This window comes from Eumetopias jubatus, unplaced genomic scaffold (assembly GCF_037043125.1).
Source record: "Eumetopias jubatus isolate StellerSeaLion01/CBP00866 unplaced genomic scaffold, mEumJub1_p1.0 scaffold_3, whole genome shotgun sequence".
In the NCBI taxonomy this organism is placed as follows: domain Eukaryota; kingdom Metazoa; phylum Chordata; class Mammalia; order Carnivora; family Otariidae; genus Eumetopias; species Eumetopias jubatus.
The window spans coordinates 181,956,523-181,969,202 of NW_028274809.1; the positions used below are offsets into that span (position 1 = coordinate 181,956,523).

General features: G+C 48.5%; 1 protein-coding gene across 1 annotated transcript in view; it reads right to left on the bottom strand.

The window, feature by feature from the left end:
* The window catches only part of STK24 (serine/threonine kinase 24), a 109,277-nt gene that overhangs the window by 5,196 nt on the left and 91,401 nt on the right, over positions 1-12,680 (bottom strand). Inside the window, exons 6-9 of the mRNA XM_028112089.2 lie at positions 6,653-6,838; positions 4,098-4,243; positions 2,255-2,384; positions 1,055-1,123 (exon numbers count right to left, since the gene is read on the bottom strand). Of these exons, the coding sequence (XP_027967890.1) occupies positions 1,055-1,123; positions 2,255-2,384; positions 4,098-4,243; positions 6,653-6,838 (531 nt within the window). The remainder of the gene's footprint in view (positions 1-1,054; positions 1,124-2,254; positions 2,385-4,097; positions 4,244-6,652; positions 6,839-12,680) is intronic.

Sequence of the window (12,680 nt, forward strand, 5' to 3'; positions counted from 1 at the left end):
ACCCCGGGCTCCCCCGGCCGCCAGATGGGAAGGCAGGGCCCTCAGGCTAGCTCATGAGGGCCGACGCCGAGCAGGGGAAGGGCCAAGAGCCAGATGAAGCCTGCCTGGACACCCCGGGGCGCTGCCGAAGGGAAGACCGAGGTTTGGGCCCCACGGAGTGAGGAGGCGGGGGCCTGTGTGTACGGCACCTCGCACCTGAGACCACCGACCTCAAATAGGAGGATCCCCTGATACAGCCCCTCCCCTGGAGAGCTCCGAGTCACCACACAAACAGTAGGGACTAGTGTGGCTCATTCTGAATTACCTTAAAGGCAGCCTGGCGGGGGGGGGGGGGGCTCAAAAAAAAGAAAGGGTGTCTCCAACTTCTCTTTAAATCACCTACTAACCAAAGAATAATCTTCATTCTCATAAAATTTATTCTCGAAAACATCGCACAATGCAGTATGCCTAGTGGTACCTCCAGGAGGCAGGGCGGGCTCCCCCGAGAAGGAGCGGCGGACCAGCACGTGGGTGACACGAATGAGGAAGTGACCTAGGCTGCTCACCTGCGAAACAGGTGGCCCTCTGGTAAGGGGACTTCTCTGGGATTACAGTGAACTCTGGGAGCACAATGGGGCAAAGAAGGTCTCCAGAGAATCCCACTTCTCTTTTAAAATTAAGTTCTACTTTTTATATTGGCATAAATTTGTCTGAGACAAAGCAATCAGGCTTCACCCAAACAGATTTTGTAGAAAGCAGTACAACGGAAGCTAAAAATCACCCTGACGACGGGCGGACTTGGGCGGGGCCCGTGCACTCAAGGAGGCGACACAATGACCTTTCCCAGGAGGGGCTGGGCAGCAGACGGTGCCCGGGGGAGCAGGAGGGGCGCCAGGAAGGCAGTGCCCGATCCCAGCTGGCCTCGCAGGACCACGACGCCGGCTCTCCAAGTACCCGTGCCGGCATGTTCTAACCTCCCCAATTCGACTGGCAACATGTCACAGGAAGAGGACCGTGCCCCCCACTACGTCCCTATCATGCCCCGCCCCCTCAAACGTCAACTGGGTTATCTTACCTCTGCAAACAGAGGAGAAATAATTGTAGATAAACACTGAGAGAAAGGCCTCTTTGGGATGTCTTTCATCTTAAGGAAGAAAAAAAGGAAATCAGAAGTTAAGTTATTTAATACTCACATTGCAACAATTCAGTCAACTTCAGACATGCACCATGCTAGCTAGCATAAAGTCTGAAACGCTATTTGCTGTGATTTCTTTTTTTTAAGATTTTAGTTTTCTAAGTACTCTCTACACCCAGCGTGGGACTCGAACTCACAAGCCCGAGATCAAGAGTCGATGCTCCACTGACTGAGCCAGCCAGGTACCTGCCCATTTGCTGTGATCACTAAATGGGACTGTCTCACGGTCCTTCACTAGCCTGCAACGTTTCCTTCACCGTGATGTGCCAAACTCACGCAGCTGGGCGAACCAGTGTCTGGACTCCAGGTGCCAAGGCCCAGGAGGTCCCGGGAGGTCCTGGGAGTGGCCCTTGTGTGGGTGCAGGTGATGCTGAATTGCACCCCAGCGCTGTCTACGTAGCAGGACTTGACTACTGAAACTCTGGAAATGGAATCAGCTCGAAGCTGGCCATTGCAAGAGACTATGATAGGACAGGGGCCTACTTTCTACTTTCGCAATCTCCCTAATGACTCTCATCTGCTTATCAAAGCAAGACTTACAGGATCACCAGGGGACAGCCACTGATCCACACTGCCTGAGAGAAACTATACCACGGTGCTTTAAAGCGACTCTTTTTCATCAACTTAAATAGACATAAAACCAATTAATCAAAGTTCCATGTAAGTACTAAAGGCACTACATTTGCTTTTAAGAACCTTAAACAAAAACTTAATCCCCAAATTCTGGTATCTTTTATAAGTAACCCCAATATATAAGACAGAGTTCTGTCCAGAGAGACTGGATGTCACTTCATGGGTGAGGTCTCCCCCGCTCCACGTGCAAGCATCAGGAAAGGCCCATGCCACGGGGCGGGGGACGACGACACAGCAGGCTCTGCAGAGCCGGAAGCAGCCCTGTGGTACAGACCCGAGGCCAGATTCACGGATCTGACTCTCTGGGTCATCAGACGACCAATCTCTTATCTGTCCTGGACAGCGAAATCCCACAACAGGCTGCCCAAGGGAGCCCCGCCCCCTAACAGCAGGCTCCGCACACAAGTGACTGGGGACCAACGGGTGACAGGAACGAGCCCGCGTTACCTTATTTCTTTCTAAGTCCGAAGGCTGAAGAGCTCCATTCTCAAGACTCTTCGGATCTTTCTCTCGGATAGTGAAGATCCAGTCCCCAGAGTCGCTGCCTCCAGAGGCCTGGCTGTCCGTATCTGTTTCCCTTTGGAGAGAAAGCAGGCGAACTCCGTGAACGAGTGCACAGCCCTGCGCCCGAGGAGACCCGCATTCCGCAGGCCTGCGCGGCCACCCCTACACCTACCTCCCATCCCCGTTCCCCACCCATCACCCCCTCCAGTCCCTCTCGGGTGTTCAGAAGAGGACCCTGCCCCCGGCACCATCACTATGAGGCTCCCTAACGTCCCTCGGTGCCAGCATCCAGCAGCCCCACCCCGCCGCCTCGAACGCAGACAGGCATCTCTCCGGAGAGCACGGCTGTCCTCCACTCCAGTGACAGCCCCACTCTCAGATGTCATCTCTCCTCCCCTTAGGCTCCTTCCCATCAACACTCCGACACGCGTCCCTTTTGCTCCTGTAACACGACAGCCCCTCCAGCTACAGCCATCCCCCCAGCCTCGTCTCTTGGTGTGTCAGCCACACTCACTGCCTCCACCTACCTTCCCCTCACCCCAAAACTGACCCTGGCTCTGGAACTGCTACGACCAAGGCCGCCGACCCCCTGCACACCACCGGACAGGGGGTTCCTGCGCAGTCCTTCACCCACTTGAGCCCTGAGCTCGATGTTCTTGCTCCTCCCCTCCAGTCTCTGCACCCAGATCGGCCCTGACGCGGGCATCCACAGGTCCATCCCCGACGCTGGCATTTCCCGGCATTCGGTCCTTCGCGCTCTGCAGAGACGCTCTGGGTGACAGCATTCATTCTCACGGCTCCAATGACCGTTTACAGCGTGACGACTCGAAATCCCCGACAGCTGCCCAAGTGCCTCGCCTGAACTGCAAACCTCGGTGCCACTCTACACTGGACACACCGTCCCGGGTGTCTTGTCTGCAACTCAAACATGTCCCACCCCGAACTCAGCCTCCTCCCCGCCCCGACCAGCTGCTCCTCCAGGCTGCCTGTACAGCTCTCGTCCCCACTGCTACCACCCTCATCTCTCCATGCCACGATCTCACTCTTGGCTCCTGGGGACCCCAAAACACTTGGGTCTCAGCCCCAGAAATTCTGATTCAACCGGCCTGGCGGTCAGCTGGGGACTTCTAGCCGAGCGTCAGGGAGAACAGAAGAGGTGCTACACAGACCGGAACACTTCTATTCGGGACGCCATCCTCACGCCGGAGCAGCTGGCCCCACTTGCCCCACCCCAACACACCAAGGCAGCTCCGAGACCCCATCCATCTCTTTGGCTAACGGAATTTCAAGATGCCTAACTTGATACCAGTTTTTAGCAAATAACTGCTGTTACTGTTCTGTTACAACCCTAGAATCGACCACAGCACAACACAGAATCGCAAAAACATACATTTGTAGCTTTAAAAAAAATACATTTAAATCACTTACATCTGACTGAGATTTTAAGGGCAGGAAAAAGAAAAGGAAAAGGAGACCAGGTCTAGTTCTTTATGGACTATTCCACCACAAAGATTTTTCTTGGAGACTCCACTAGCAACAAAAAGAGGCTAAAAAGGCCCCCAAATTGTCCCATACTGACACAAAAATCACCATCAACCTGGATTATCTAAAAACAAATTAACAAATCCACAAGTAACAACCCCCCCCCCTCAAATAAGAGGGAACAAACGCGAACGTGCCCCGTGCACAGGGCTCCCAGGCCACCCGCCAGGCCACCCGCCTGCCCGCCCGTGGGGGCCCGGCCCAGCTCACGCGCGTCCTGCACGCCCAGGCAGGGCAGACTTACGTGTCTGAGTCTTCAGAGCCGGAGTCTTCGTGGCTCTGCTCGGCCTTCCATCTCTTGTACCTGTCGATGAGCTCAGTCAAGTAGGATGTTTTCTTTGCATTGCGTATTATAAACTTGTGCTTCAGTAACTCCTTAGCGGTGGGTCTCTGGAAAACAAACCGCCAAACAAAACAAACAAGAAAGCAAGAGATGAAGTTCCCTGCGTTCTACCTGATTCTACCCCAAAGGAAACACCTTGGCCTCAAAAAGTCAAACACACGCTAAGACGTAAAGATTGAGTTCTACTTCAAAGTCTGTTTCCCTAACAAAAGCCATGATTCAAACAGTAGTCATCCAGCACCCATGGGTGGGAACCAGCGTACCGTGTGGACGTGGCATTTAGTATCTAACGTGGTCCGTGACACATTACAGGTAACCACCCAACAAAAGCAAAAAACCTTTCCCTAGAGAGAGGCATTGACACAGAAAACGTGTCAGAGAATTTCAGAGATCATTCAAGACAGCTAGACTTACCTCCTGGTTTTTTAAAAAACATTTTATTACAAATGCTGACAAGGGAGAAAACATGTCCCTTGTTACCTTGTTAATTTTCTACATTTACTACTTGGCTCCACCACCCAAGATAGTTCGATGTTAATTGGGATACATCTAGAGGAAACTAGAAAGAAGCCAAGAAATACCCTTTTCTTTGATGCTTAAAGAGTACCCAAGTGCTCTTACTCATCAGCTTCCCCCATTTAAAAATGCGGGCTTCCCCAGCGTCTTTCCCTGGGATTGCGGTGAGGACCTCACCCAGGCCCTGGGCTCCTCATGGCCACAGCCACACAGCGTACTCTGAAGTTGGCAACTGCCTTCCCCTCGAGGATGGCAAGCCCAGTTACAGGGAGCAACTTCCCAAGGAGACTAAGGGTAGCGCCCAAACGAGGGCAGACAGGAACACACAACCACCCCCAGAGCGACTAAGTTCCCACTTACTAAAGCTTTATTCACGAGAGCCAGCCATGTTTCTCAAATTCAAGCTTAAAGAAAACCTGGGTCACCTCAGATGATGTCTCACTCCCCGTGAAACTCCAAGCGTCTCAGAAGTGCTCAAATTCTCCACTTCTCCTCCTTTTCCTCAGTGTGCTTGGGGTCAGGGTAGGGGTGGAGATGTGTACACTGGGCAAGGATGCGGATACTAGAAATCCATTTTTAATGGGAACATGTGTACACGTCCGGGTGGATCTTTTTGGGTGGTTCTAGCCTACGCACCGCAGCCAGGAACTCACATCATAACACAAAGTTCAGAGCGTCGTAGACAGAACAACAGCCCTCACCCCCTGACGCCTGATGCGTTAATAAAGCGCGGACTTGGTGATCTCAGGCTACGTTCCCTAGAGGTTCGCAGAAAATGCTGCATCACCCATTTCATTCCTGTACCAAAACTTAACCAAAACTGGCATATTAGAAAACCACGGTGTTCTCGTAAAATTAGTCAACCATTTTTAGATAAGAGTTCATTAAAAAGGGGATTCAGCTTGGGCTTCAGCCAACGCTGCTAGAAGATTCAGAAACAAACCAAGGACATTCAAAGATGTGTCCTGATTCAGAGAGGGAATTCGGCTCAAGCTATATGGGGCTCCTGCCACATGGTTCTGTCGGAATCAATTATACACAAACAAGAGTAAAAGGAAGGGGTAGGAGGGCAAGATGGGTGGTTCATTTACATTTTTTTATTTGTCTTTTCTTTCCTAACACATGCCAAGAAGAATTTGAAAACATCTACTTTAAAGACACATTCAGCCATTATTTTTCTGGCCAGACTTTGCAAATACTACTAAAGGCTAAAAATAGCCTGACCTTTCACTATAAATATTAAAAATTTATGATTCCACATATAATATTAAGGAGAACAGTCTTCAGGCTCAATGAGGTATAAGATGCTAGAAAATCTAAAAGAAAATAAGTAGATTTCTGTTTCTTAAAAGAGAAAACAGGGGCGCCTGGGTGGCTCAGTCGTTACGCGTCTGCCTTCAGCTCGGGTCATGATCCCAGGGTCCCGGGGATCGAGCCCCGCATCGGGCTCCCTGCTCGGCGGGAAGCCTGCTTCTCCCTCTGCCACTCCCCCTGCTTGTGTTCCCTCTCTCACTGTGTCTCTATCTGTCAAAGAAATAAATAAAATCTTTAAAAAGAAAAAACAATAAAAACTTCAGCAGGGTGCCTAGGTGGCTCAGTCAGTTAAATGTCTGCCTTCAGCTTAGGTCATGATCTCAGGGTCCTGGGATGGAGCCCCAAGTCAGGCTCCCCACTCAGCAGGGAATCTGCTTCTCCCTCTCCCTTTGCCCCCAGCCATCCCCCCACCACTTGCGCGCACGCTCTCTATCCCAAATAAATAAAATCTTAAAAAAAAAAATTTGCAACTCAAATCAATAGCATCCATTTAAAAAAAAAATAACGAGATCTTGAAGACAATGGTGACTACGGCAAGAGTGACTAAAGAAATTCCAATAAGATGGGTCTAGACCAAGTCTGGCCACACAGAAAGAAGACGCCCACCCCGAGCTCGAGAAACTCACAAAGCTTGGCTCCTTATTCAAACAGGCTTCAACAAACTCCTTGAGGGGTTTGCTGTAGTTTCCTTCCAGCGTGGGGGGGTTGTTCTTTGGAATGAGGAATAAAACCTTCATGGGATGCAGCTCGGAATGAGGGGGCTCCCCTTTTGCAAGCTCGATGGCTGTTATGCCCAGGGACCAGATGTCTGCCTGCAACAACAAAGCATTTTTAGAGATACCAAGAAGGAATAAATTCAAATAAATGTACTTCTTAGAAAAAAGAAATACATCTCCACGTACTTCTAAGGTTTTAAAAAGATAATTATTTTTAAGTGAAAACAAAAAAGATAAGGATTTGGTATGATTTCAAAATAGGAAACATATAGGAGAAAATTTAATATACAGAACATCTTCTAGCTCTGCACTGAAGACGGCTTTTAAAATTACTCATCTTCCATTTACCACTGGAAGTATGAGGCACTCCACGGTAATTTATTTATTTATTTAAAAGATTTTATTTATTCATGAGAGACAGAGGGAGAGAGAGAGGGCGAGAGAGAGGGGGGGAGAGAGAGAGAGAGAGAAGCAGAGGGAGAAGCAGGCTCCCAAGGAGCAGGGAGCCCGATGCGGGACTCGATCCCAGGACCCCGGGATCATGACCTGAGCCGAAGGCAGACGCTTAACCATCTGAGCCACCCAGGCACCCTCCACGGTAATTTAAATCCCTGGAGCGATGGGACAGTTAACTAGAAGTGAGCACAGAGGGCACGTCTGGAATACAGAGGTGTTTGGGACTCATCCCATCAAGCCAGCTTACAACAAGCCCAGCTGCGAGGTTGAGAGCAGGCACACTGGTCTCAGGGACTTGGGTTTAAATGCCAGTTCTACGACCAGAGTCTTATGACATTAGACAAAGTATCTCACCGGGGTGCCTAGGTGGCTCAGTCAGTTAGGGGTCCAACTCTTGGTTTCAGCCCAGGTCGTGGTCTCGGGGTTGTGAGATCCAGCCCCTCCCCCCCACCCTCCCCTGACCCATGCTCTCTCGCATGTGCTCTAAAGTAAATAAGTAAATAAAATCTTTAAAAAAAAAAAAATTATCTAACCTGTGAGCCTAGTTCCCTCATCTGCAAAATGGGAATAATACCAGGGTGGTTGAGCAAGGTGCCTCACAAGAGTGCCCAGAACTTAAAACGGGTTTCTTACAGAAATGTTCAAACACACACAGAAGTGGAGAATAGTAACAGAATATTAATGGAGGAGAATATTAAGAGAATTAACACGAAGTTAATGATCATTAACAATCTGCCATATGGGTTTTGTCTATTCTTTGCCACGGTGTATTTAAAAGTAAGTCAAAGACATCGTGACATTTTCCCAACCACCTCAGCTTGTCAGTAAGGTTTTCGTACTACCTAGCAAGACCTAAAATCAGTAAGTTTTAATTTAATAATAATTTAATATGTTGTAATACTTAAACTTTCTCAACTCTTCAAAAAAATATTGTCACGGTCGGTTTATTGGAATCAGGATCCACATGAAGCCCGCCTCACACAACTTTTCTGCTCTGGTCACTGTGCACAGGAAACCTGTCGAAAGTCAGAACCTACTCTATCCCTCACATTCACTCTACGGCAAAGCAATGAAAGGCTGAGACACCGTTCAGGTCACGGCGGGACCCAGACCTTTCGGACCTTCAACACCTGCTGTGGCCTCACAACCCTAGTGAGTGGGAGAGACGCTCGCTGCCATCTCCCTGCCCGGCAGCCTATGCGGTCGGTGCCTACCACACACTGTTTCTTCTGTTCTCAGGGAAAACAGGTCTGTCAGCAAGCCTTGTTCTGAATTCTTTGCACGAAAGGGATCAGACTAGAAGAACCAGCATCAGGAGTCCTGTTCCCATTTTCCTTCCCTTGGCAGCTGGGACTCTGCTTTAGCTTACGTGTGTATTACTTTTAGAATCAGTAAAAACGTGACCGATCCCGGAGCCCGTGTGCCGAAGAGGAGGAAGGTGGGATGCTCGGCAGGAGCAGGAGGTTGGGAGCAGGGGTGTGGTTACAGGGAGGGAGGGATACAGGAACAGAGAATGTGCAGCCCTCGTGTGTCAGTGGCTCTTTACACAACAGGTTCTCCTCCCTTCCGGCGGCCTGCTCCGGCCTTCCCGGACTTCCACAGAACCACTGCTCTATGCAGAGCCTGCTGCTGGGCACCAACAGGGCCTTAGTCCCACGGACCCCTGACGGACAACCTCTCGACCCCCAAGCATCCCACAAGCACTTACAAACTCCATAATTAGAAAGCCAGGCCCACGAGGTGTTTGCTGGCAGCCTCTCTCCAGATGTGCATATGCTCATTTCCCTCAGAGCTCCAAGGGCTGTGGACCAGGCTCCCCCCGCTGGACAAGCAGCAGACAGGCCCAAGATTTCAAGGACCTGCACCTGCTGCCACATGCCAGTATGGGCCAGCAGCCGAAACACGAAGCAGCCTTCCCAGCCCCACCCCCAAGACATGGCCACGGTCTTCAGAGGAGAGGCTCAGACATCGCCCTCCTGCTTCCCCTGGGGAGGGTCGGCCAGTACAGCCTCGTCACGGCAAAACATGTGCCATCCTGCCAGGAGCCTGTGTGCCGCACCAGCTCCTGAGTTCCTCTCTGGATCCTCCTACATCAGCCAGGGCCAGGTGTGTGGCTCCTGGCCTCTCGGCACCTGGTCACCCCCTGTCCCACCTGCCCGTGGCTGAGTTGAGAGCTATCCTCTCTCCCTGGGGTTTCTCGGGGGGGCTCCTAAGTGTCTTCCTGCCTGGAGACTCCCTCTCGAGACATCTCACATCCTGCTGCCTAATGTGGAAAACTTCATGGATGCAATGTCAAAAGCCATAAAAACATCCAAGCTTGTTAAAACCAGTAAATTCCTCTTCTAGGAATCTATCCTAAATAAATCATTTTAGATTTAGAAAATGGCATATGCTGCCAAAAATATTCCATCGCAGCATTACTTCCGCTAAAGCTTAGAAGAATGATGAAGCTGCGCTAACACATTTACTGAAATCCCGCATATTCAATGACATTGGTAGAAAATCAGAGATATAATGGGGTTTATTACTGTACTTAGGAAATATGGCATCAGATGGAAACACGTGTCTAGGTTTTAAAATAAAAGTTATACGGGGGAAGGGCAGTTATTTTCCAAAGCAATTAAAATTGAGGAAGAAGAAGAGACCTGTTTTATGCCATCTGGGAAAACCATGAAATTAGATATTGATAGAAAACAGTGGTTTTCAATATAAGCCCAAGTCAAAAGTTTCAAGGGCACCTGCCCTTATATAAGGTTAGAGACATAATCCTCTCTCTCCCTACTATAGATATACGTCCGCACTTTGTTTCCTACATGGACAGTTCTAGTAGCATGCTCCTAAGTGACAACACGGAGTTCTCTGGTACTGATGATCAGGGACTCTTCTCGGGGAGGGGGTTGCTACTAGTAGACAACATTCTAGATCCTTGCAATATCCTGTTAATTAAGTAAAAGTAAGCTGGCTACAAATCTGCAGATACAACACAATGTAAGTGGTATAAAAAATTTACGTGCAGAAAATATTCTAAAAGGAACCACAGTCCAGGCTCTCTAATCAAGAGGAGGAGGAGAGAAAAAAACCCAAGAATCCTGCCTTTTGGCTCCCTAAGCAGCACCACGGAGGCTGGGACGAACCAGTGCCTTAGGAAAGGTGGCAAAAAGGGAGCCAAGAAGAAAGTGGTCAATCCATTTTCTAAGGAAGATTGGTATGATGTGAAAGCACCAGCTTTGTTCAACATAAAAAATACTGGAAAAACACTACTCATGGGAACTCAAAGGAATCAAAGTCACATCCGATTCCCCAAGGGTTGCGTTTTTGAAGTGAGCCTTGCTGATCTGCCGAATGACGAAGGTGAATTTGGAAAATTCAAGCTAATTACCGAGGACATTCAAGACAAAAACTGCCTAATTTCCATGGCATGGATCTTACCCGTGACAAAATGTGCTCCAAGGTCAAAAAACATGGCAGACCATGCTCGAAGCTCATGTCGATGTCAAGACTACCGATGGTTATTTGCCTTGTCTATTTTGTGTTGGTTTTGCTAAAAAATGCAACAATCAGGCTCAGAAGACCTCTTATGCTCATCACCAACAAGTCCGCTAAATTCAGAAAACGATGATAGAAATCATGGCCCAAGATGTGCAGACAAATGACCTGAAAGAAGTGGTCAATGTATTGATTCCAGACAGCATCACAAAAGACATTAGAAAAGGCTTGTCAGTCCACTTATCCACTCCATGATGTCTATGTTAGGAAAGTAAAAATGCTGAAAAAGCCCAACTTTGAATTAGGAAAGCTCATGGCGCTTCGTGGTGAAGGCAGGTAATTCTGGAAAAGCTACTGGGGAGGAGACCATGCTCAAGTTGAATGAGCCAATGGATATGAACCACCAATCCAAGAATCTGTTTAAAATTCAGACATTTAATGGTGACAAATTAAAAAAATCCCATTTGTGATGTTTAATTTCTAATCCTTCTTTCTTAAATAATCTAAGGTTGGTGAATCAAATGTTCTGAACTGATGGGGATGTGAACTTTTCTGAACTAGCGTATGGATTTTATCCACTGCTCTTAGTTACTAAATAGCTGGGAAAGGGTAGTGATCTATTTTAAGCTGTAGTGACCTGGATGAAAGTGTTATAGATGGTTAATAAAAGAAAGTATTTTCTTTAAAAAGAAGGAAGAAAAGAAACAAGAATCCCAAATCAGTTGTATCTAGTCAGAACATGGCTCAAAATGGAAACTATTTACTTAATTAAATGCAGTACTGAAAAACACGTTTATAAGCAGCACACAGAGGTGTAAATATCATTTCAGCACTAAACTGCAATACGTGGTTGATCAGAAAGCCCCAATCCTTACTACGTGCTAAAATAAAGCCTACCGTTAATCTCCTAGCTGCATGTTTTTCCCACTCACATCCTGCCGCACCCCCCAGGGCTCATCACTCACAGCTGGGTCTGTGGGTAATTCCTGACCCTGTGCAGGGGCCAGGGGGGATGGGGGAAGGGGTCGGGCAGTGGGCTCAGCCCGGGGCACAGGGAGGCCAGTCACAGGCTGCCATGGACAGGCCAACCACACAGATTCCAAAAACTGGCAGGCTAATACTGCCGGTCTTCATTTACCTTTAACAATCTCATTTTTTTCCATCAACATATCACCTATTTCCATTTTTCACCATGGTTTAGACTGCAAACAGTTACTTCAGAGATGACTGGACACCAAAACACTTAGCCTGTGCTGGGGTGGTAGGTCTACAGATGTTTTTCTTTTTTTATCTCCTTTTTTCCAGCATTTTCCAGATTAAAGAGTATGTACGGCTTTTGAGACCAAAAAAGGGAAAGAAGTTATTTACAAGAGAACACTGACACTGGCTTCTCAGTGTCTACGGGGTATTTCAGTTACCAGGCAAGTCAATTTCTCTGGCCTCATCTCCTTCCACGTTCTTCACCACAATCTACAATCCAAATACAAATGTCACTGCATTCCCATACCAGGCTGGGGTCTGAACATCCATCCCTCCCTCATCTTGGAGGGGCCGCAAACTGCAAAGCCCTATGTCTGTGCAGCCTTCCCCAGCTCGCTCTGACATTCCACACTCAGCTCCCCTGCCCTCCCCGCTCCCTGCTAGAGCCACCCAGTACTGCCATCACTCACTGAAGATGTAAATTCCTGAGCATCGGGCACAACTACAGCAATAACCAAATGAATGAATACAGAGAAAGAGACACCGAACAGGGACAATTCCAATCCATTTGCTAACACACCACATAATAACCTTGCAAAGAATGAAGAGGGAGGGGGGAAAGATTAACATTCTTCAGCCAAGACCCTGCTCAGGCGTGGAAAGCAAACGCTCCTTTGTGGGCGAGCAGTTATCTCCCGTGGCACCATCTTCAAAGTCTCAAGACTTCTTAAAATAAACCAAGCTATCCCGCTTCACCTTAAAAATAATAGCAATAATGAAGGCTCTTAAGACATAT